Source organism: Anabas testudineus, chromosome 5 (assembly GCF_900324465.2).
Source record: "Anabas testudineus chromosome 5, fAnaTes1.2, whole genome shotgun sequence".
In the NCBI taxonomy this organism is placed as follows: Eukaryota; Metazoa; Chordata; class Actinopteri; order Anabantiformes; family Anabantidae; genus Anabas; species Anabas testudineus.
Window position 1 is genome coordinate 25,073,631 of NC_046614.1, and position 24,100 is coordinate 25,097,730.

Sequence of the window (24,100 nt, forward strand, 5' to 3'; positions counted from 1 at the left end):
AGTACTTGTTATTGCTCTACTACAGTACTTGTTATTGCTCTACTACAGTACTTGTTATTGCTCTACTACAGTCGTACTGTTATTGCTCTACTACAGTACTGTTATTGCTCTACTACAGTACTGTTATTGCTCTACTACAGTACTTGTTATTGCTCTACTACAGTACTGTTATTGCTCTACTACAGTACTGCTGCTGACGCTCTGGTGGTGAACGGCCCCTTTAAGTCCAGCGGATGACGTCACCGCTCCGTTTACTGCTCTGTTCGTCCGGAGCCGCTTCAGTTCGACCGCAGCGCCACAGGAGACACTCGGTCCGTGTAGCAGCGTCATTAGCAGCTCCGTGCGCATTCAGTAGGACACCACTGTGTAATTACAGCGACAGACATGCCGTCCGACAGACCCTTCAAACAAAGGAGGACTTTTGGTAAGAACCCACCGAGGCTGGTGTCGTTAACTGCCCGAAAACAGCAGCTGAGCGGAGACGCTAGCTAGCTAGCCGGCCTGTTAGCCAGCTAGCTTAGCCAGTCTGTTGACAAGTGTATTTACATGGTGCTTACATGTCTGTTATCATTATTACCTTTAGTGTAAATGCTTTTTCAACAGTTTATAACTCAGTAATACGACTCAGGTAGTAATAAAGAATAAAATCACCTGCTTGTCAATTCAAGAGAATAATTCCTTTAGGCAGGTTTTTGTTCGGATCAGGAGAATAATCAAATTACTGGAACTTAACGCCATCGACGCCATCATGTCACAACCAGTATTTTGTATGTGTATTTGTGCTGGAGGTCACGTCTGTGGCTGCTCACTAAAATTTAAAGGCCATCTGGGTCACTGTCACATTAGCTTCACAAGCCTTGAAGCTAACATGGCCTGCCATTATCAGCTTTTACACAACTGGATAAGGTGTATGAGCAGTTCAGTGTTTGCTGAAAGGAAAAACAACATGTGCTGACACATGATCCGACAACACGTGTTGAGTCACATATGTTGATATTTGATGCTTCATGCAGGGCAGGGAGGAGCCCTGGTTCTGTGAACTGCATTATCTGGGAATACGGAGAAATAAGGGATAAGCAGCACAGTCACAGTTAGGATGGAAAAATACTCAGTTTACTGTGTTGTTTGGATTGTAAACCCTTTAAATTAATAATCAGTTAAATCATAAAATTACATTCTGACAAGATGTTCTCATTAACCTGATTTATTATGTGGGTCATTGCTGTTTGTGCCACCCAATATTATGATATGATGAAGTAAATAAAATACACCGACCAGAGTCAACAGATGTTTATGAGCTCGGTTATTTAATTAGCAATTAGAATTAGGTACAGAGTCATTTCTCAAGTAATAATTGCAAGACTATTAACAGTGATAATTCCCACGTGTAGTCTAATATATTTTACAAACTTGGGACATGGTATGATTAATTTATGCTCCTGTTTGGATCTTGGCCCAGGGTATAATATTACCTCTTTCGATTAAGTCAGTTATGAAAGCATTTTTTAAAGTGGCAGATACTCTATGATGGTTCAGTGCCAGGGAAGGGAATTATACATATAAAACAAGACTTTAATGTTGGATTATCTCATTTGCGTGGGCTTTGAAATTTGATCTGCAGAATAATCCCACAGTATAATTTAATAAATGCTCCTATATTCTAACAGTTAGCAGCAACCGTTTCTATAGCTCAGAAGGAAAAACATCCCCAGACCTAACCAAAGGAGGCATTCACATACAGTTGCCGTTTAATGCCTTCTGAGCTTTGGACCTGCCAGGGTTCATAAAAGAGCAGAGATTTTATTTTTTTCACTGAACTAGAGAGGTAGGTTAATTAGAGGGGACAGTGTGTAATGAGTGACAAAGTTCAAGAGGGTACTGACTAGAGAGGATACACATTACTTGTGTACATTTAAATGTGCATTGTCTGTGAATAAAAAATGAAAATAAAAGCTGAAATGACAGGGAAATTATATGAAAAAGATGTGAAATATAAGAAATGAGTCCAGAAACATGACACTGCTTTATTTAATAAATAATTTTAATAATTAAATTATTACAGATGCACAGAGGGAGATGCTCAAAAGACACATCAGGTCTGCTTGTTGTTGTGCTTATGTGAGATTTAAATACCTAATAATTAAAGTACCTTTTAGCGGTGAAACCACTGGACTGGTGACAAGGTGTGGTCCCTTACTGGAGTCATACATTACATTATGGGCATTTGATCTGACTAAATGATCATATCATGATTTTTATGGATTGGATATAAATCACAATCCACAGTCTCAGTTGCCATCTTCTCAATTTTGAAATGTAGTATAAAAACAACAGGACTAGAAATGACCAATACAGTAAGTCATTTGTTCAGTAAGTTTAGCCATGTATTAGCCTAAATATAGTAATTTAAGTTGTCAGTTTCACTTAAAATGAAGGATTATGGGTGTGTTTTAGATTAAATTGATATAAGATTGTCAGATTGCCGCTGCAGTACATTATAAATTAAATAGCAGCTGGTTACAGAACACAATAAAGTTCACAAATCAGAGACAGTGATAACAGCGAACAGTCCACTCCTTAAATCTAAATGTTTCCTCAGTGAACTGTGGGGCGACGATAATATGGACATAAAAACAAGTTGCTTTACCCAGCAGGATCAGCCATTATTAAAGAGTCCAGCTGTGTAGGGACAACGTTGGCTTGCTGCTGGAGACTTTTCTTATTTTTATCTGAAAGTTCAGTTTTTCCACTTCCTGTGGTTTTTCCAGGCAGAAAACAAACCCAGTGCCAGAAATTGATTTAGGCAAACAAGCCAAACATGCAGGGTCTCCATCAGGAGGGATGTGGCATGAGACTGTTTTAGATATAAATCTCTTCTCTTTTTCTTTTTATTAGGGGAGAGATCAAAAATAATAAAAATGATTACATCAGCTTAGAGAAAGCTAGACTTGCAGATGGCTCTTTTTTTGAATGTGTCTTTTTTCTTATATATGTGCATTCTTTAATGGATTATTCAGACTTCTGGACTTGAAATGGGCTTTGAATAAATTTTTAGTTTATGAATGTCTCTCAGACTGTATGTTAGGTCTTAGGTCTGAGCATCTGGAAGAGCTTTTCTTCTGTCCTAAAGCAGAGATTTGGTCAAATGTAATCAGTTATGTTCTGTGGCTATGAAACATTTGTAATTTTGAACTGAAGCTAAAACCAAACTGAGCTTTACATCAGGTGAAGGTGAGTTGACAGTGTTGTTCTGGGTTACACTTGTTCTTAGTGATGGACTGTGTCTTCTGTTGCCCACAGCTGACCGGTGCAAAGAGGTCCAGCAGATCCGTGAGCAGCATCCCAACAAGATCCCTGTAAGCTGCCATTCAAATCCGATTCAACACACACTTCATTGCTCTTTGTTACACTACAATGCAGACACCAGTGATGCATGTAGCCAGAAATATCTGTGTGCACTGGCTTGTACTTTTACATATGCTCCTGTCTAGCCTTATGAATGTGACATGGTTGTTCAAGTGCACAAAACAGAAGGGTGTGTGAGTGTGAGGTAGAAATGTAAAGTAAAGAACAAACATTTCTTAATACCAACCAAACACCAACTCCAGTAAATGCAGGTAAGTTCAGTATGCAAGGATGTTAGGGTTGCCTGTCTCAACTAACAAAATCCCTCTGCCAGCACCTGTAGAGCTGATTAATTTAAACATCACGTTTGCTTAATTACAGTGTGAACATGACTCCGGGAACTCAGCGTGCTCCGTGAAGACAAAACTGCAACTTGTCATTTTTAGATTCCTGATTTAGTTTGGAATAAATAAAGAGAACTTAGGTTGTGGTGGTAGTTTGTAAATTAGGTCAGCTGCTTTCTCCTGTTTTCAGTCTTTAAGCACTAAGCTAAGCTAACCAGCAGAATCGAACAACCAATCCTATGATTGGCAGTCAACTGCCAATCCTATGATGGGCAGGTCAACTGCGCCTACTATTGAGGCCACAGCCAACCCCCCCTGTAGCTTCATATTAACTGTATAAGTACTATGAGTAAACTTACAGTGACAAACAAACATTTTATCTGAGCTGTTCTGCCACTGCAGAGAAAAAAGTTGCAGACTTATCATAAAATAACTAATGTTGTTGTCAACAGTGATAGAAGAAGCACTCAGCTCTCAGTAAATGTAGTAAATGTAACTGTAGCAGTGCTACATTATAGAAACACTATATTATAATAAAGGTCCTACATTCAAAATCCTACTACAGTAATAGTAATAGTACACAAGTCATTAGCAAAATGAATATATAGTAGCAAAAGTAAAAATGTGTGAGTGTAGTATATGTTACATTATTACAGTGTATTTGCTAGTAAAGTAAGTATTGCATTCCAATAGAAAGTACCAATTAAAAGTACATTTCAGTGTGTTGTGTGTTGTGGCTGCCGCAGGTGATCATTGAAAGGTATAAGGGAGAGAAGCAGCTGCCTGTTTTGGACAAGACCAAGTTCCTGGTACCTGACCACGTCAACATGAGCGAGCTGGTCAAGATCATCAGGTAAACAAACACACTTTATGAAGCCCATAGGACACTACACCACAGTAACACAAACATATTGCATATAGGTATATGTTTTCAACATTAAATGCTAATGAGACAGAAAAATAAAGGCCATCACCATGAAAAGTACACTGACAGTTGTTTGGAAGGTAGACAGGGAGGAGACATGAGCATTGACACAGAAAGTGAGGAGGGAGAGAGGCGACTGGAAGGAGATGAAGCTAAAACATGAAACAAAGAACAGTGAGAGATGTGTCTTTAAAAATGTGACTGTATTAATACTGATATGCTCACAGTTATATTTAGTCAACTATCAAAGTGATCATGTCACTGTTATATTGTAGCTGACAGTGACTTATTGGTGGGTCAACAGCTTCCTGCCAGTGGAAGCAGTGTTTATGTTGTGGAACCAAATCTCTAAAACCCCAGTTATCGAGAGGGTTTAAAATGTTTTAAATCATAATGTACAGAATGTGCTGGTATTAGATAGAGCTCTAACTATTAGTTAATTTATTTTGTAGTCAAAGAAAATCGACTTTTTTTAAGAAACATGATATTTTTTTAAATCTATTGCCACAAAGTCGCTGGTTCCAGTTCCTCAGAAGGGAGGATTTACAGCTTTACTTTGTTGTTTTTTATCATCATGAATGGGGTTGTAGTGGAAATTGAAAAAGTCTCAACTGAAAGCACACTGAGCAGCTGCTTATTACCAAAGCATGCGCAGGTGTTCCTTTGTACGCAGCAATACTAAGTAGTACCACACACAAAGTCTAGTATCAAACACTCACCTGCTGTAGACTAGAAGCTGTAGTTTCACTGGTCACAGAGCAGCTGTGATCATTTCAGTTCCAGTAGTGAAGAGTTCTCACAAACCATCCAATGCATTCCTGTAGTATAATCCAGTTCTCCAGCTTCTATTTATTTGCACATTCATATCATACACAGTTCTGCTCACACAGCTTCTCCAAACAGGTGTGTTGGTTGGTGCCTGTTGTTCTTTCATTGGTCAGAAGTTCTGTCACTGATTGGTCTGTTTTTTGGTCTGAATTCCTCATATGATCTTGTGATTGGCTCCCAGACATGTCAGTCATACAGTTACTTTCAACAAAGTACCAAGGTGCTTCCTGTTTGGGTGACAGAGCTTTTCCTGTTCCTAACTCCCTCCTCCAGTTCTCCTCCCAGCACGGATGGGAGAGAGATGCTGGAGAACATCTTTCTGTTTAAGTATCTTGTTAAAAGCTCTGTTTTAATTTTATTCAGTGGAATAATGAATTTAAACTGAACTGTTTTTCTTAGGTTTGTGTTCTCAACAAAAGCTTTTTACTTTAAAATGTGACACAAAATCTTTCTTGAATGAGTGAAGATGATTCAGCTTCTACATGTTTTATAAATAAACTCTGTGTCGTTCCTGTTTCTGAACCATTACAAATCACAGGCAGTTAATATCACAGTAATCTGGCTGCTTCTTTCACATTTAAGAGAAAAGGAAATTAAGTATCTTCAATGATAGAGGTCCTGGATGGATTTTCAGTTCAGGAGGGCAAAGATGGAGGAGGAGAGGAAGCACAAATAGTAGAATGAAAAGCACCCGAGACTCGATGCAGCCAGTACATAAAATGATTGTGGTGTGTCAGACCAAACGATACCACAGGGATGACAGAGATGAAATGATGAGTTTACAGCAGAACATTGTCTAGAAGAGTTTTCTGGGAAGTTCATATTTTTTCAACCTTTGAAAACCTGATATATAAAACTAATAATAGTGGAAGAAAAGAAACAAAGAAACAGAAAAACACCAGAATGCATCACAGACTCACATCGAGTGTAAAACATAAGAATTTAATTATTATCTTTGTCAATTATGAGGATATTTATTTTTCTCTTGTGTCTCTCTCATTATCGTCGCCCTCACCCTGCCCCCCCCCCCCCAGGCGTCGGCTGCAGCTGAACCCAACACAGGCCTTCTTCCTGCTGGTCAACCAGCACAGCATGGTGTCAGTGTCCACGCCCATCTCTGAGATTTACGAGCAGGAGAGAGACGAGGACGGCTTCCTCTACATGGTCTACGCCTCTCAGGAGACCTTTGGCTGCTAGGGAGGGAGAGCTCGGCATCTTCCGCTGCTGGGAGACTGGGAGGGAGGGGGTAGAGGGGGGATGCTTGATGGTAAGAGAGGTGTATAGTGTCAGAACCGACCAGAACTCTACGATCCACTCCACTTTGTTGCATTGCAGACCCACGTAGCAGCACCCCGTCAGCCAGTGTACATGTGACAAACACCCCTTGTCCCTTTCTCTCTGTCATAATCGAGCACCTTCTTCATATTGGTCAGTAAATGTAACACTAGCTACAGAAGCCAGAGGACATCCTGTGTCTCCCGTGTCCTCAGAGTTAGACATCAGAATCGTACCTGTGATATCGCTCTCTCTCTCTTATTTTGAAAGGGTGGAAGAAACCCAACACTGACTTCAGTCAGTTGTTGTCTGTAAAGTTTCACAGCAGCGCTATTGATTGATTTCCATCCTTGAAATGATAAAAACGTACGAAACAAACTAAACTTGAAGCCAGTCAGAGTTCAGGATGTAATTTGAAGCTCGGCTAATGAAGCCAGTGAAAACACAGCACAGTTAGGTTCTCAATAATCTGCCTGATTATACTCTCAAGGTAGAAGTTACAGTTTTTTTACCTTATAACTTTTTAGACTCACTTTTTAGTTTTTTAACTCGTCTTTTGTTTGAGACAGTAGCTGTAGTTTGTGTTATTTAGCTAGTTCCCAGCTTGTTTTAATGATGAATTTACCGTCAACATGAAGCTCAACTTGCCAACTTGCTCCTGGCTCCAGAGAACGAGACGATCATGCGCGACGGTTCTAATCCCGATGGCGTTATTAGCATTTGCAGTAATTTTACATGTGCAATATTTATCCTCTTTGCGCCCCTGCAGGTCTGAAAGACAGAGAGGACAGCAGCACTGTTGGGTAACGCTGTTCATGAGATATCCGTCTGCCCACCACACTACTACACCCTCCCCCCCTCCACTGTAAAGCTACTGTAATGAACTAAACGCAGCCGGTTGCTGCTGCGTCCTGTTAACAGCCGTTATTCAGACTAAGTTTACAACGTTTCGACCCACACTACTCACCTGTCTTCCTGCACACGGCTCCCCACACATCAAGTCATCCAGCTCGACACTGCTGGTTGGCAGTGGCAGCTCAGGAGGAGACGCTGTCTGCTCAGGATGATTCCAGTGTGGGGTGATTCTGTTTTGACACTGTGAGATTTTCCTTTCTGTTGGCAGGCTGGGACCATGCAGCCAAATGCCAATAAAATAATCTCATTTGGTGTATTGAGCAAAGCTGACACAGCCTGTGCAGGAAGCCAGGATGTAATCAGATCCCACTAAAGCTTTAGAGCTGTAGTGGGGTGAAGCCAGGCCCCGCTTTAATATCATTTCTCCGCTGTGAGGGCGACGTCTCCTCCCGGCCTCGTGTTAGAGCTTGTAAGAACGCTGCGTGTCATGGTAGCATAGAGTTGAGCTTTAGACATAATAAAATGTATTTAATGTAGGAAATGAATGAGCTTCTTTTGCACATAAATTAATACAAATAATAAAAAGAGTTGGCATAGGATTTTGTAGGAATTACTGTATCTATATGACAATTCTCTCTTTTTTTTGTACCCACTCCACCTGTGTAGAGCGCGGCGGCTGCTGCTCTCTCTGTATGTTCGTCTGTCTGCCTTTGTTTAATACGACTTTATAGACACAAGAGGTTGATGCACTACAAACCTGGCATGTTTTGACTTTTTTTTTTTTTAAAGATAAATATGTATTGTTTTATGCTATAGATAAAATTGTATTGTTTAACTTAGGAAAAATGTCTTATTAGATGTTTCCCGAACCAAAAACTGAAAATAAGTGTATGTGTATGTTTGAAACAAAAAAAACAAACAAAAAATGTGTGCGTATAAACGATCATATAATCAAATTGTATTACCAAGTGTGTTTTCTTTAGGCTTTCTCACGTTGTCTCGATTTGGAGGGGTGTACATAGATGCATTGCTACAAACTTATTCAAAGCATTTGCCAATAAATACAAAAAAGTTGCCTTTAAAATTGTTTTTGTCTTTTGTGAAGTTCGGCTGTTTCAAGATGAACTTCCTGCTTTGATTATCTGCTGGGCATCAGTGAGTTGGACAGTGGTTTAATTCAGGTCCTTCCCCCAAGTGAAAGACATGTATAAATACATACTGTATATAAATATATATTTATTCATATATAAATACATGAATTGAAAACTACTAGAGTAGAAATTCTATATTTAAGATACTATTGAAAGATTTATTTACTGATTCTGTTGTAAAATGTCACCTGTGAATTTTCTGGGTTCATACTGAAGTGTTAATCGATGCTTCAGTAGAATTTAGCTGATGGAGCTCGTTAATGAGATTTAGTCCAAATGGTCAAGAGGAAAACAGTATTTACTTCTGAAATATAGAAGAATTCTAACGTAATCAAATGTAAAAGCTCTTGTGGAGACTTCTTTCTACTTCTGCTTTTTGATCAATTGTTTTGTAAAATGTCAAAACTGATAAAAAATCCATCACAGCTTGCTGAAGTAGAAACTACACCTTCATGTTTTTGCCCTTTTCCAAAGCTCAAAGAATTCACCATTCGAAGCACCGTTACGTTTCACTACATCTGTTGAGTTACATCAATACTCCGCTTTGTGGACTACTGCAGTTTCTGTTCAACCAGTTTGCCTCCAAAGAACAAATCAACCAGATAAAAAGAGGATTATTTATTTTATTTTTCAGGACAGGTGAGACGTGTTTTTCATCAGAAATGACCACAGACATTTTACTTGATTTGTTACAGTAAAACTGAAGTCGGAGCAAAAACATCCAGCTGTGTTTCCATGCAAACAATTCAATAAACTCACAGCGTACGCCTCAGTATATTCATCACACCGTCAGGTTTCAGGACATTTCAATGTCAAATCGAGTAATTTCAACACCAGTGAAGAAACGTATTCAGTCTCACACTTGATCTCTGTTTCTCACACGTTCACAGAAAAAAGCAACAGTGAGTTACATTCTTCAAGCTTCAGATAAATGTTGAAGATGGACCATAGATGTGCGAGGACAGCTGGAGTCAGTGTCCCCACCCAGACTTGCTCTAATTTTCTAGCGGCTAATCGTTATATTGCAAAACAGAAAAAAAAAATCCCCCTGAAGCCAAAAACTTATTTTCCACAGAGACCACCACTTAAAAAAAAAGGTGAGACGCCTAAAACTGTCGACATAACACCTCCAACTCCTCCAGAATATTTTACTGCATTACTGCTGTTTGCAGCTGCAGCTCAATCTGCTGCAAAACAAGCTTCCAGGTGGACTTTCTGTCACCCAGCAGTTACCTCAGCATTAGACACATTTAAACACTGGTGATTTTTTAATGATACAGATACACAGAAATAAATTGGAGTTGAGATTCTTTGCAGTTCAGCCCTGTGGTTATATCCAAACTGTTATTTCTGTCTGTCTGGAAACAAAATACTCACATTAGTGCCACAAAGGTCTAAAATCATTTCACGTCTATTCCTCAACCTCTAAACGCAGACTCAGATGGTATTTGTGTACCATTGTATCCTTGTTGAAATAAAAGGCCTTCAGCAAACGCATCACGGATTGACAACGACAGTCTCAACCAGTCTGAGTCAAACTTAGACGTGTGGTGTTGGACGTACAGCTGCAATTGTTTCGACTGCCAGGATTTTTGATCTGCTCTGAAAATGATGATTCTCTTGCAGAACGCTGATCTAAAAAGGACTGAGGTCACCAGAGGAAAGGGTTTTAGAAAGTGCTAAGAAAATAAAAGACCATAATGCGGCTTCTGAGGGCGAGTGAATTGTAATGACTGGAGGAGAGGTTTTAAGGTCCAGCAGCTTGTTAGCATCATGTTTGAGATCAGTTGAACTGCAGCAGAGCTTCTCAACGGCAGCAGGAGACTGCAGAGGCGGCTTACGCCATGCTGAAGGGAGAGAGAGGAATGGAGATGTTTGACGTAACAGAATCTACATTTAAAGGGAATATTGCACATTACACACAAGATCAAACATGAACATTTCTATTTATGTTTTTACCTGTTCTGCTCTAATAGAAGCTGCAAGTGTCACAGATCAGGTTTTAATCAGACCAGGTTAGAGTTCACTGGACCTGATAAACCGAGTGTAGTTTGGTAGTGTGGAGTAGTGAAATGAGCAGATGGCCTGTGTGTGTCTGTGTGTATCACAGAACTGCAGAGACACCTTTTACAGGCTGCATCACACATGGTGATTTAATGCAGTGTGTGTTAGCAGCATGAACCATGTGTAATGAACAAGTCTTAATGAGTCACTCTGAGCCACAAGTGTTGTGAATGTTGACTGTTACAATCTGTGTGAATATGAAAAGATCTGGGTCAAACTAGTTCTCTTACCCATTTGACCTGATTTAATCTTAATTAACTTATTTTTTAATCCATTTGCTGAGGGTGGAGTAAAAAAAAGAGTTAAACTGTGATGTGTGTAAAGTGTTGTATCTACAAAAATAAAAACACTTGCATCAGCTACTTTTCTGTGGATTAACAGACACTTTATACCAGTGGTTCCCAAACCTGGTCCAGTTGAACTGATACTGACTGGTATCTCCCATGAATTGGGAACTGCTGCAATCTACTCTTCATCCAACAGGGGGCAGTAAAAAGTAGCGTCCCGTGATCAGGTGACTTGTTCAGTAGAAATAAAAGCAGCTACATTTATCAGGAGCAGCATTATTTAGCTTCTGCTAAATCACTGCTGCCACGTGCAGAGAGTGTGTGTGTGTGTGCGCGCGTTATATTCACCTGTCGATGAGCGAGTCCCTCATGCTGGTGGCGATAGCTGAAGGCTGCGCTGTATCGCTGAGTTTGAAGACACTTTCAATGACCGACAACTCTGTGCTGGTGGTGTCCAGTCCGCAGAAGGCGCACCAGTCGTTGACCACCATCCCTGCTGCGATCACCTCGCTGCCCCGGTTGACTGTGCCGGCCTGAACAGGAAGTCAGCTTTAATGAAGATGTGTCTTTTTAACTCGTAACAATAAAGTGACTTCAGTGTGGAGCATTAAACAGAATAACGTCCTTTTCCCCGACACAGGAGGAAAGTAGAAGGAAGAGGTAATGAAGCTTCAACTGTGGAACCTCACCACCAGAGGAACTTGTAGCAGAGACGACAGCTCGTCCTGATCTTCTATAGACGTCTTCGGGTGGACGAGGCCGCCCTGGTTGCTGAAAACACAGTACGAGCCGACCAGGACCTGCTCCGCTACGGTCTGACGGAAAACCTCCACCTTCAGTGTGTCCGCAATGATCTCCTCTGTTTCCTGAATGAGAGAGTGAGGATGAAGAAGGGAGACAGTATGAAGAGATTAAAGGCTGTTTAAATGTTCATGTGCTGGATTCACTGCACCACTGCTGGCAAAGTGGAACTGGGTAAATAACTTTGTGAAGCCGAGTACTGATCAAACTAAACGTAATCATATTTCAGTCCTCATAACTAACTTAAAATCACCCAGACAGAAATCTAGAAGTTGTTCTTGATCCATACTCACATCAAGAATCTTATTCAGTCTTACTATTGACATTGCTGACACAGCCAACACGTCTGGGAATTGATTCACACCATCACTTCCTTTCACTTCCATTATTTACTTGCTTGAACGATGCAGAGGTTGCATCAGAATATAGCAGCTTCTTTTTCACTTGATTAATAATTTAATAATGACTAAACAATGATCAGATCTTGAAATTCATCTTGCAAAAGCACTTTAAATGCGTTTTAAATGCATGTGAGCTGAGGTGAGTAGTGCGTTTCTCACCCTGTCGATGTCAGGATGGACCAGCGCCACGTAGTCGTTGCAGGCGATGACATTACCGAGAGCAGACAGCCTCTCCTCCACTCTCTGGATCCTCACTGCCTCTGGAAGACTGTTTCTGATGTGCTGCAGCTCCTGATCTGTCGTGTTGTTTGGCACCAAAAGGCCGTGACGGTTTCCTGAAAACACAACGAACAGAAATCATCAGGAACAAGTGTCTGAAGAGTTGATGTCTTTGTTCCGACAAACTAACAACACATTTTTCCTAAAGGTTTAACTTTTGTTTCTGTCTGATTTGTTGTGTTGAACAAAACAGGAGAGTGATAAAAATGCTAAAACAAAGGAAGAAAAAAACAAAACAAAGAACAACAGGAGAAAAAAACGCTTCAATAAACGATAGTTGTAATTGTTTTAGTTGTAATATGTGTTTTTGCTCTACAGCCTTACTCACCCACACACATCCTCCCTATGATGCGACATCCAGCTATGGACGCGTGAACCACTGGGATAGTTTCTGACAGTTCCCCTTCAAACACACTGAAATCACACAAACAACAGATTTATTAAACATTTATTTGAGTCCCCTTTAAACTGACAGGTCTTTTCTGAGCTGCTTGTCCAAAAGACAGAAGTCGTTTAGAAAAAACTTTACTTTAAAAATCTGTGTGTATGTTGCTGCAGCCAAAATAAATGTATCTACCACGTACGTTTGACATGTATCTATCACGTATGTTTGACATGTATCTACCACGTATGTTTGACATGTATCGACCACGTATGTGTGACATGTATCTACTACGTATGTTTGACATGTATCTATCACGTATGTGTGACATGTATCGACCACGTATGTGTGACATGTATCGACCACGTATGTGTGACATGTATCGACCACGTATGTGTGACATGTATCTACTACGTATGTTTGACATGTATCGACCACGTATGTGTGACATGTATCTACTACGTATGTTTGACATGTATCTATCATGTATGTGTGACATGTATCGACCACGTATGTGTGACATGTATCTACCACGTATGTTTGACATGTATCTACCACGTATGTTTGACATGTATCTATCACGTATGTTTGACATGTATCTATCACGTATGTTTGACATGTATCTACCACGTATGTTTGACATGTATCTATCACGTATGTTTGACATGTATCTATCACGTATGTTTGACATGTATCTATCACGTATGTTTGACATGTATCTACCACCATGTATCTATGTTTGACATGTATCTACCACGTATGTGTGACATGTATCTACCACAATGTATCTGTTTGACATGTACCTACCACCATGTATCTATGTTTGACATGTATCTACCACGTATGTGTGACATGTATCGACCACGTACGTTTGACATGTATCTACCACCATGTATCTGTTTGACATGTACCTACCACCATGTATCTATGTTTGACATGTATCTACCACGTATGTGTGACATGTATCTACCACGTACGTTTGACATGTATCTACCACCATGTATCTGTTTGACATGTACCTACCACCATGTATCTATGTTTGACATGTATCTACTACGTACGTTTGACATGTATCTACCACCATGTATCTGTTTGACATGTACCTACCACCATGTATCTATGTTTGACATGTATCTACCACGTATGTTTGACATGTATCTACCACGTATGTGTGACATGTATCTACCACGTACGTTTGACATGTATCTACCACCATGTATCTGTTTGACATGTACCTACCACCATGTATCTGTTTGACATGTACCTACCACCATGTATCTATGTTTGACATGTATCTACCACGTATGTGTGACATGTACCTACCACCATGTATCTATGTTTGACATGTACCTACCACCATGTATCTATGTTTGACATGTATCTACCACGTATGTTTGACATGTATCTACCACGTATGTTTGACATGTATCTACCACGTATGTTTGACATGTATCTATCACGTATGTGTGACATGTATCTACCACGTATGTTTGACATGTATCTATCACGTATGTGTGACATGTATCTACCACGTATGTTTGACATGTATCTACCACCATGTATCTATGTTTGACATGTATCTACCACCATGTATCTATGTTTGACATGTATCTACCACCATGTATCTATGTTTGACATGTATCTACCACCATGTATCTATGTTTGACATGTATCTACCACCATGTATCTATGTTTGACATGTATCTACCACCATGTATCTATGTTTGACATGTATCTACCACCATGTATCTATGTTTGACATGTATCTACCACCATGTATCTATGTTTGACATGTATCTACTACGTATGTTTGACATGTATCTACCACCATGTATCTATGTTTGACATGTATCTACCACCATGTATCTATGTTTGACATGTATCTACCACGTATGTTTGACATGTATCTACTACGTATGTTTGACATGTATCTACTACGTATGTTTGACATGTATCTACTACATATGTTTGACATGTATCTATCACGTATGTTTGACATGTATCTACCACGTATGTTTGACATGTATCTACTACGTATGTTTGACATGTATCTACTACGTATGTTTGACATGTATCTATCACGTATGTTTGACATGTATCTACTACGTATGTTTGACATGTATCTACTACGTATGTTTGACATGTATCTACTACATATGTTTGACATGTATCTATCACGTATGTTTGACATGTATCTACCACGTATGTTTGACATGTATCTATCACGTATGTTTGACATGTATCTACTACGTATGTTTGACATGTATCTACTACGTATGTTTGACATGTATCTACTACATATGTTTGACATGTATCTATCACGTATGTTTGACATGTATCTACCACGTATGTTTGACATGTATCTATCACGTATGTTTGACATGTATCTACTACATATGTTTGACATGTATCTATCACGTATGTTGACATGTATCTACCACGTAGTGTGACATGTATCTACCACTATGTGTTGAATGTATCTATCACGTATGTTTTACATGTATCTACTACGTATGTTTGACATGTATCTATCACGTATGTTTGACATGTATCTACCACGTATGTTTGACATGTATCTACCACCTATGTTTGACATGTATCTATCACGTATGTGTGACATGTATCTATCACGTATGTTTGACATGTATCTACCACGTATGTGTGACATGTATCTACCACGTATGTTTGACATGTATCTATCACGTATGTTTGACATGTATCTACTACGTATGTTTGACATGTATCTATCACGTATGTTTGACATGTATCTACCACGTATGTTTGACATGTATCTACCACCTATGTTTGACATGTATCTATCACGTATGTTTTACATGTATCTACTACGTATGTTTGACATGTATCTACCACCTATGTTTGACATGTATCTATCACGTATGTTTTACATGTATCTACCACGTATGTGTGACATGTATCTATAACGTATGTTTGCCATGTATCTATCACGTATGTTTTACATGTATCTACTACGTATGTTTGACATGTATCTATCACGTATGTTTGACATGTATCTACCACGTATGTGTGACATGTATCTACCACCATGTATCTATGTTTGACATGTATCTATCACGTACTGTATGTGTGACATGTATCTACCACCTATGTTTGCTTTTCTTCTTCATTCTGCAGACTGACTCTTCCTGACATGTGAGTGTGGACCTACAGCTTATAATTCAGCTGTACGTGTCTAGTACTGTGTCAGAATACAAACTGCAGTCTGTTAATCACTGGGTCCACTCCAAGTGGACTCATCATCTCATCCTTTTACAGTCTATTGTGCATAATGAGAACATACTTTTTCTTTTAAAACTTCCACTGCTGCCTCTGAATTTGTGCCTCAGTAAATACATTTACATTCAATCAATATGTTCTAATTGTTTGGTTTGATTCTCGTCACTTTAGTCCTGGTGACAACATTTCACACCACAGCTCGGAGACAGGAGTGACACCCTGATGACATCAGCCACAACTTCAGGTGGAAGCTAACTTGTAGCCTACATGCTAAACCAACACAGACTAATGTGACAGGTGTGTGAAGAGGTGAAAGTCGACCTGTAGAAGTTCTCGGAGCCTCCGATGGCCACCAGGCAGTAGGTGTTCGTCAGCTTGGCGAAGCAGCCGACCTCGTTGTTTTTCTCAAACGATGCTCTGACAGCCATGATGACGGCTAACTTCTGATCCTGGAACCTGAAACAGAACATCACGTTTAAAGCACTCAGGTTCTATCACAGCGACGAGCAGCTGATAATCACATCTCGCACAGAGTTTGTTCATAAGTTTATTAACGAGCTCAACAAATGGAACAGTTCAGAGCTAACACTGCTAACGCTAGCAGGCTAGCTAGCAAGCTAGTTGTTAAACGTCACCTATCTACAGCGTCAGAGACAAACTTGTCAAATAAACACGCGACTTATCGACAAACAGTTTCGGTGCAAGTCGGGCTTAACTCAGTTTATAGAATAAGGCTAACATTTAGTAAAACACGGATAATTTACCGGAGAAAAGTTCGTGGCCTCCAAACAAACGTGGTGGAGCGTCCCTTCGCCCCACGTGTCTACGTCGCAGTGATAACGTGATGACGTAAGCACGTTAACCACGTCATTAAAGCTTTTTTTATCGGCTGTAATTTAATAAAAAACTTTAGTTTGTTGAGTTTAAAGATAATTTGATGAAGCTAAATAATCTTCTACTGATCAGTTTGTTATTAGTTTAATGCGCTCACTTTTTATTTATGGATTACTTCGTATTTGTGTGGTTGTTTAGTCTTTTGTTTGGGCCATTTTTTTTAATTCCCTGGGATTTTGTGCATTATTCTTGTTTTTCCTTATTGTTTTATGCACTGTGTGTTGTACAACACAATATTAGGGATAAATGTTCCTTCACCATCCTCCACTGTCCTGAACACCCTGGGTTAGTGTCGCTCTCTGGAACTAGGCTGTATGAATATTGCAGAACAACAACTGCTCATTGTTTTTTGATCTATTATTCTAAAGAGTATTAGTTTCTGGGTTATATAAACATATATAAATGACAGTACATATATAAATATATACTTCTCTTCTATTCCTCACTGTACAGACTCCCTCACCTTTCTCCATGCTGACTCTTCACATCAGCTGCTTCACAAACACTGAGGTTTTAGCCCAGATGTTGAGCGTGCACGTGTCCGTGCGTGTGCGTTTGTGAGTCATGGAAAAGGAACAAATCTCTAAATCTTCTTCCCTCTTTAACAAACCTGCACAGCAACTGCAGCCGCCGCTCTGCTGCTGCTGCTGCTGCTGCTGCAGGAGCGACGCTCCGAGCCAATCACGACAGCCGCTCCGTGTGACGTCAGCTTTATTGACACGTCCATTAGTTCTCCACCTGTATGACGTATCAGACGCGGGGGGGGGGGGGGGGCGCAGGGTGGTGGGGGTGAAGCCAAACAGAGGAGGAGGCAAAGAGCATCTAATTAACAAAGAGGTATCACTCTTACCTGTTTTTGTCTGCCTGATATTCAATAGCTGCTTTTCTTACGAGACGTCTGCCACTGAATTTAAAATATGTTAAATATGTTTCATGGTTAAATCGTGCACCTTGAAACTTGACAATGTGCACGTAGGAGCAGTTTGGTGGAAGCTGAACATAGACTAATAAAATCATAATGCTGTGATTTGTCTTAAAAAGACAAAAAACTATTTCAGAATGATAAGTACATGATATCACTGCAAACTATTATTGATGCATCAATGTGTAAACAGCACTAATGTGGCGCTGGTTTTAGCTGCTTCATGTCCTGCAAGAATTAATCTTTAATAAAAGTATAAAATAAAGTTTAAATATCTAAAACTCTTGTTAAACTCTGTACTGTAGTAAATGTGACATGTGGATCTCCCACAATCTCTCACAAAACAATGGTAGAAATAAAAAAATGAAAAAGTAAAATTAGGTTAAAAATGCAAATTTATATCTGCATTGATATAATTCGAATGGAAATACATTAAATTAGAATTGATAAATAGAAGTTCTGATCCCACTTCTCTTCTGTGACTGGAGGAGGGCCTTAATCTGGTGCGAGTGACACCTCCTCTCACACAGAAGCGATCTCTGCAGGAAGCCGCTCCGCCGACTCTGCCTGGAAACTGATCGGAACCGGAGCCGACAGAGACGGACGGGCCTCGGGGCTCCGTGGGGCTCGGTGAGGTGGGATCAAATGAATTCATGTCCCTGACAGCAGCTAACACACCTCCTCCCCCGTCAGTGGGGTCAACATGTCGGACACCGTCAGTGGAAACGGTCCGAACCGGACTCCATACGAACTCCGACTAATTGAGCATCAGCTCATCAGCAGCGTTAGATTCTGTTGGATTTCTACTAAAACACTAACACAACTAGTTTATGTTGAAACGCTCCAAACATCGGCTTCAGTATATCATCTGTAGAGGAACCAGGTCCATTTAAAATCCGGTTATTGCAGGTTAAACGTCGTTAGTTTGGATCATTTGTGGTGGTTCTGCTCTAGTTTTACATCTGACTGCATCTTAACTGTCAACAGGAGGTATTTTATATATCTCTATTATATTTATACCTTTATTATATTTATACCTCTATTATATTTATACCTTTATTATATTTATACCTCTATTATATTCATACCTCTATTCTCAGATTTTACTTTGTTCCCATATATATATTTATAATAACTAATAATAATTTTCATTTATTTAATTGCATTAGTTATTTTCTCTATAAAATCTATATAAATAATAAGGTTAACTGGTAAACAGCCTGATACCAAAGATACGACAAAGGTAAAGTTACAGTCATGACATTTAAGAAGCAAAGGTTTAGTTTAAACATTAAATTGCTGATTTAATGACTAAAACCAATGATTTGTTGATCAACTAATCAACTAAATGTGCAGTTCTACATTATTCATCAGAAAGAGAAACACAGACAAACTTTCGCTTTAAACAAATCAGTCCTGCAGACAGGCTGTAATTAATCTGCTGGCGAGACTCGATTTATCTTAATTATTTCCTAGCGGGTGACTCCATTCATGCCTCGAGTTTCATTTACTGAAGAGAACAAAAGGAAAATAAATGTGTGTTTTAGTGGGAACGTATGTTGTCAGTAGGAATCAAACTACCAACCGCTGATGCTGCTCTCCAGTCACACAGAAGAGGAAGAAAGTGAAGCTGCAGCTGCTCACTGAGCCACAGTTTGTGTTTTTGGTTGAAAGTCCTCAGAGAGCAAAGACAGATTCAGTTTATTTCCAGCTGAAGAGGGCAGCAGCGGAGATAAGGAGGCGAAACAAGACAATGTCTGAGCGAGAGGGAGGGAGGGGAGCTATATTTAGCCCGGCTTTCTCTTTGACTGACTTGTGCTCCACAGATGCTGAGGAGGGGAAGTGAGGCAACGGCTCTGAATGCTGATGGAGATGCTCTTCAGTTCGTGAATGAAGCGTGTGTAGCTGCAATGAACTTGTTATATCCTCTATCTGTCTCCATTTAAACTGCTCACAGAGCCACAGATCGTCCACAAGAGACAGAGGATGTTCATAAACAAACAAAACGAGCTCAAAGAGAACGAACGAACGAACAGTCAGAGAAAAACACAAAGTGACCTAAAGACAACCAAAGAAAGTCATACAGACGGATGAAAAACAATCGAGATGGAGAAAAGTGAGACACAAAATGATGCAGAACAAGAACAGACAGACAAAATGACTAAAGGAAGGCAAACTACCTAAAGATAAACTGTGTGTGCCTCGGAGCCCATGTTCTCATCAGACACGTATGAAAAAGGAATCCACACCACAAGGTTTCTGTGATTGTAATTTAAACATTCAGAACATTTGTCCTGGTCTCCTCCTCCAGTTGGAAGCAGCAGCAGGATATTTGTGGTGATATATTGAACTCCATGCTCTGCTGTGTTTAAACTGCTGCGTCCAGCAGAGGGTCGCGCTCTGGTGTCAAGTAAAAGTTCGACCTGTAATCAAGTTTGATGTGAAAATGATCACAAGTTATTGCTTCGCACTTTGGCCAGAAACCCGTAGTCGTTGCACATTTGTGAGGCAGTAAATGTCTGATTTGAAAAGGCACGCTCCACGTTTTACTGCAAACCATTAGTCCTGCTAGTGCGTTGACACTCTGGTCACAATCTCCATTTGTCAGTGAGCTGTGAATGAAATCAGTGTGAAAATATTCAGCTGCATTTTGTTCCCGTTTATTTCAGAAACATCACGAGCGTGTGGCTCATGTATGTGTCTGGACGAGCAGACAGATCACTGACGAGCTGGATGCTGAAGTGATTAGTTGATTAGAACTATAGCATGAAGAAGTAAGAAAGAATGGAAAGTGAAACCATGAGTTCCTTAATCAGTGAGTAGATACAGAACTGAAACAGTAAAAATCTGCTGCTTTTCTAAACAAATGAAAAACAAAAGAGGATGTTTGTGTCAGACATGATGAAACTCGTTACAGGCGTCACGGTGACCTTTGACCACCAGAAGAATCGTTCATCACTGACCCCGAATTTGAAGAAATTCCCTTCAAACGTTCCTTAGATATGTTATTCTCAAGAATTCGGTGGCTGTAGAGACAACATGAAACATAATGCCCTCCGGCTCTGACTATCGTCTGCACAGAGGCAGAGACACACACACACACACACACACACACACACACACACACACACCATCAGTAAGGACGGATGGACGGACTTGAAAACGACCACGAAGTGGATATTTGTGCCACATTTGAACCAGTTCCTTCAAGGCCTGTCCAAGATTTACAAGAGTGGGACGGACTCGTTTTGAATTTGTGACCTGTTGTTTGCTGTAAATCAGAAATCATCAATAGATCCATGGACCATGAAGAGAAGTCATCAGTCGCAGCCTGTTGGACGGAGCTGCTGGGCTGTTTTCATCTCGTTCCTGTTCGTCCTCACTGCTCAGAAAATACCCTGCAGACATCTGTAATTTCCCGGCATGCATTACGGACCACCGGGAAAGCTTTCAGAGCTCACAGTGATGGTGTAAAGTGTTAAGCAGAGTAAGATGATCCCACTAAACTGATTGTGCTGTGTTTGATTGGATTGGCGTCCTGGACGGATCACTCTGGGCAGGATTAGAGATGTCCGAGCTGATAACCAGGAGAGGCTGTGATCCCGGTCTCTCTGTCTGCATCCCTCTCCCTCTGTATCACAGTCTCTCTATCTCCAGCTTACCTCACATATCTGAATGTGTTCAGTGTCTTCATCTTTTTAAGATAGAGGTCAGCAGGATTTTGACTCCTCTTAATTTAGGTTTTGTCCAGTTCGCATGTAGCTGAGTCACGTCTAGACCACACCCTGTGTTATAAAGAAGGATCACATGATTCTGTGTTTGTTATAGTTAAATGCTGCTAGAGCACGTTCATCGTTGGCTTTAGTCTCTGTGTGTCCAACCGGTCATGACAACATGAGACATGGTGAAGTACAGATGTTTAGGCAGAAAGAACCGGGTTAGTGACAAGATGGATCAAATACAGTGAAAAGATCAAATCTCACTTATGTCTCGTGTAGAAAGGTCATGGGTCATGTTGATCCCATCCAACCACACCAGCCTCCTCCCTTCTCTGACCATGTCTTTTCTTAAGGAGTCAAATATTGAGACACCTGTGTTAATACTGTAGCGATGTCATTACACACTAAAGGACGGGTTCAAAATTAAAAATGATCTGATGCAGAAGAACAAGTAAAGTTTGTCTGCAGGTGATCAGGTGTAACGCGCATGTTTCACGCAGCTTCTTTAAAAACAGCATGGTGCCACACTGTACTACTTAATGCACGACTCTTCTGACCACGGCACCAAATCTCTGTACAGTTCAGAAAGAAGGAAACTAGTAAGACCGTTTCTCATTTCAGTCTCAGTACATTTCCACGTACCTGTGTGTTTCTTCTCAGGTGTGATTAGTTAACGATGGGAGGAGAACAGAGCCAGGAGAGGACGACTGAGGAGAGAGAAGAGGAGAATGAAAAACATCCAACCTGCTCCGAAACAGACAGCTCAGCTGCATCTGAAGGTAAAAACATTCAATGTACTTAATTTTTACGTTGTGCTAATTTTACCTTTCGAGACGTGACCCCACTTAAAACAGATGCCTGTGAATCGTTCATCTATCAAAGATATGTTCTCCTCTAAACGTCGGACCTGTCTGAGGACTGAGCCCTGATAAGACAAGTATGATGCAGCAACGTTCAGCAGCTGTGAAGAAGAAATCTTGATTCTTTGCATCTATTTTTATAAAATGAATATTGAACAATTATTCAATATTTCACAAAAACATAAAAAACGAATCTCAAACAAACAAAAAACGAAGCAGCAAAGTTTGTGAAACTCAAAATGTGTCACTGATACACGTTTACCTTTACCTCTATTCCACAGAGTCCCCTGGAGAGCTGCCCCAGTGCAAGATGGGAAACAGGACGGTGGACAACATGTGTTTTATGATCTCGTGCACCAACTGGTACTGAACTGGTCCTGGTACAGAACACAAGATGTTAACGTGAGGACACACTGGACACCGCGGCTGTGGTTAAGAGGATTTGTTGTGATGTTGTTGTGAGATCTTAAAGGTGGGACTGTGTCATTAGATTATTGCCAATCAGCGGCGCTGCTTTAGAAGAACTGCTGTAAGAAAAGACCAGAATTTACATGATGAGCAGCTTCGATGCTATGAACTCTTCACTGCTTCGTCTTTGTCAGGATGTTTCTACTACAGTAAAAAGTGTAAACTGCTGAATTGAGCATTAGGGATTTCACTAATTAATTTGATAAACACTCCTCATCACTTGTTTTCGGTGTCTGTTCTACACTTTCAGTTAAATGTAGATGTGACTTTGAGCATGAAGTCCAGTTCAGTGAGAGGATGAGACAGAACCAGTCCTGACCTGAGATGATGAAGCTTTTCAAGCTGCTTGTGTCTGAGAAGTTATTGTTATCCTGTCAATAAGAATTCTGTTCTACACAAAGTGTTTCTACAGCTGAAGTCACACAGATGATTACAATGCTTCATTCTGCTGATTACAGTCCCTCCACTTGTTTGCTTTGCAGTGAATAAAGAACTTTAATGCTCCCTGTGAATGAAGCCGACAGTGTCTAATGTCAAGTTCTGTTTCCTCGAAGACATCGTGTATCTTTTAATGACTTCCTTCACAGATGCTAAAATCTACAGAGCAGGGAGCTTTTATGGCACTGATGTGGACGTTATCTTAAAAATATTATTCAAACAGAGGCAAAAATGAACTAAACTGCTGAATCTGCAAGCGGCTACCTGTGATCACTTATGGCTGAACACTTACTGCTTTTTATCTTCTCAGTCTCAACTAATTCCAATAATGAACCATCACTGAAGGTTTCCTGACATACCACAGATAAACGCTGAGTGAATCAGTTTAACAGAAGGTCATTTTGCTGAACAGTGTCAGAGAGAAGCTGACGACACAAACCTGTTGTCACTGTCTCTGATTGAACAGCTGATCCACAACAACAACAACAGCAGCAGGAAGAAACCCAGAACGCCACAGTGGAGAGACAGGAGGGGGTGGAAGCAGCAGTCAGATCACTGCACCAAGTGCATTTGTGATCGAGTGCAGTAAAGAAACGTGCAACAGCAA

The 24,100-nt window shown here is 40.2% G+C and overlaps 2 protein-coding genes and 1 long non-coding RNA gene across 3 annotated transcripts; 2 read left to right on the forward strand and 1 right to left on the reverse strand.

Moving 5' to 3' along the window:
• Positions 1-271: 271 nt before the first annotated feature.
• map1lc3a (microtubule-associated protein 1 light chain 3 alpha) lies at positions 272-8,656 on the forward strand. The gene is made up of 4 exons (XM_026349173.1): positions 272-424; positions 3,301-3,356; positions 4,436-4,542; positions 6,477-8,656. The coding sequence occupies exons 1-4, from the start codon at positions 385-387 to the stop codon at positions 6,637-6,639; spliced, it is 366 nt and encodes a 121-aa protein (XP_026204958.1). The 5' UTR covers positions 272-384; the 3' UTR covers positions 6,640-8,656.
• A 670-nt stretch (positions 8,657-9,326) lies between these two features.
• Positions 9,327-17,036, reverse strand: eif6 (eukaryotic translation initiation factor 6). Its single transcript, XM_026349172.1, has 7 exons — positions 16,957-17,036; positions 16,514-16,648; positions 12,884-12,969; positions 12,436-12,611; positions 11,764-11,940; positions 11,423-11,607; positions 9,327-10,570 (listed from the first exon to the last, which is right to left on the reverse strand). The coding sequence occupies exons 2-7, from the start codon at positions 16,618-16,620 to the stop codon at positions 10,561-10,563; spliced, it is 741 nt and encodes a 246-aa protein (XP_026204957.1). The 5' UTR covers positions 16,621-16,648; positions 16,957-17,036; the 3' UTR covers positions 9,327-10,560.
• Positions 17,037-18,553: 1,517 nt separating this feature from the next.
• On the forward strand, positions 18,554-23,571 carry LOC113154795. The gene is made up of 3 exons (XR_003298063.1): positions 18,554-18,643; positions 22,388-22,506; positions 22,869-23,571. It is a non-coding gene; the product is annotated as an uncharacterized LOC113154795 (long non-coding RNA).
• Positions 23,572-24,100: the final 529 nt, after the last annotated feature.

Bases quoted from the DNA above. Each gene is read 5' to 3' on its own strand.
- map1lc3a (XM_026349173.1), top strand. From the start codon at position 385: ATGCCGTCCGACAGACCCTTCAAACAAAGGAGGACTTTTG. The intron at 425-3,300 runs GTAAGAACCCAC...TGTTGCCCACAG, and splicing joins CAAACAAAGGAGGACTTTTG to CTGACCGGTGCAAAGAGGTC. The intron at 3,357-4,435 runs GTAAGCTGCCAT...TGGCTGCCGCAG, and splicing joins AGCATCCCAACAAGATCCCT to GTGATCATTGAAAGGTATAA.
- eif6 (XM_026349172.1), bottom strand. From the start codon at position 16,620: ATGGCTGTCAGAGCATCGTTTGAGAAAAACAACGAGGTCGGCTGCTTC. The intron at 12,970-16,513 runs GTCGACTTTCAC...GTGTGATTTCAG, and splicing joins GGCTCCGAGAACTTCTACAG to TGTGTTTGAAGGGGAACTGT. The intron at 11,941-12,435 runs GTGAGAAACGCA...TCTCTCATTCAG, and splicing joins TCCATCCTGACATCGACAGG to GAAACAGAGGAGATCATTGC.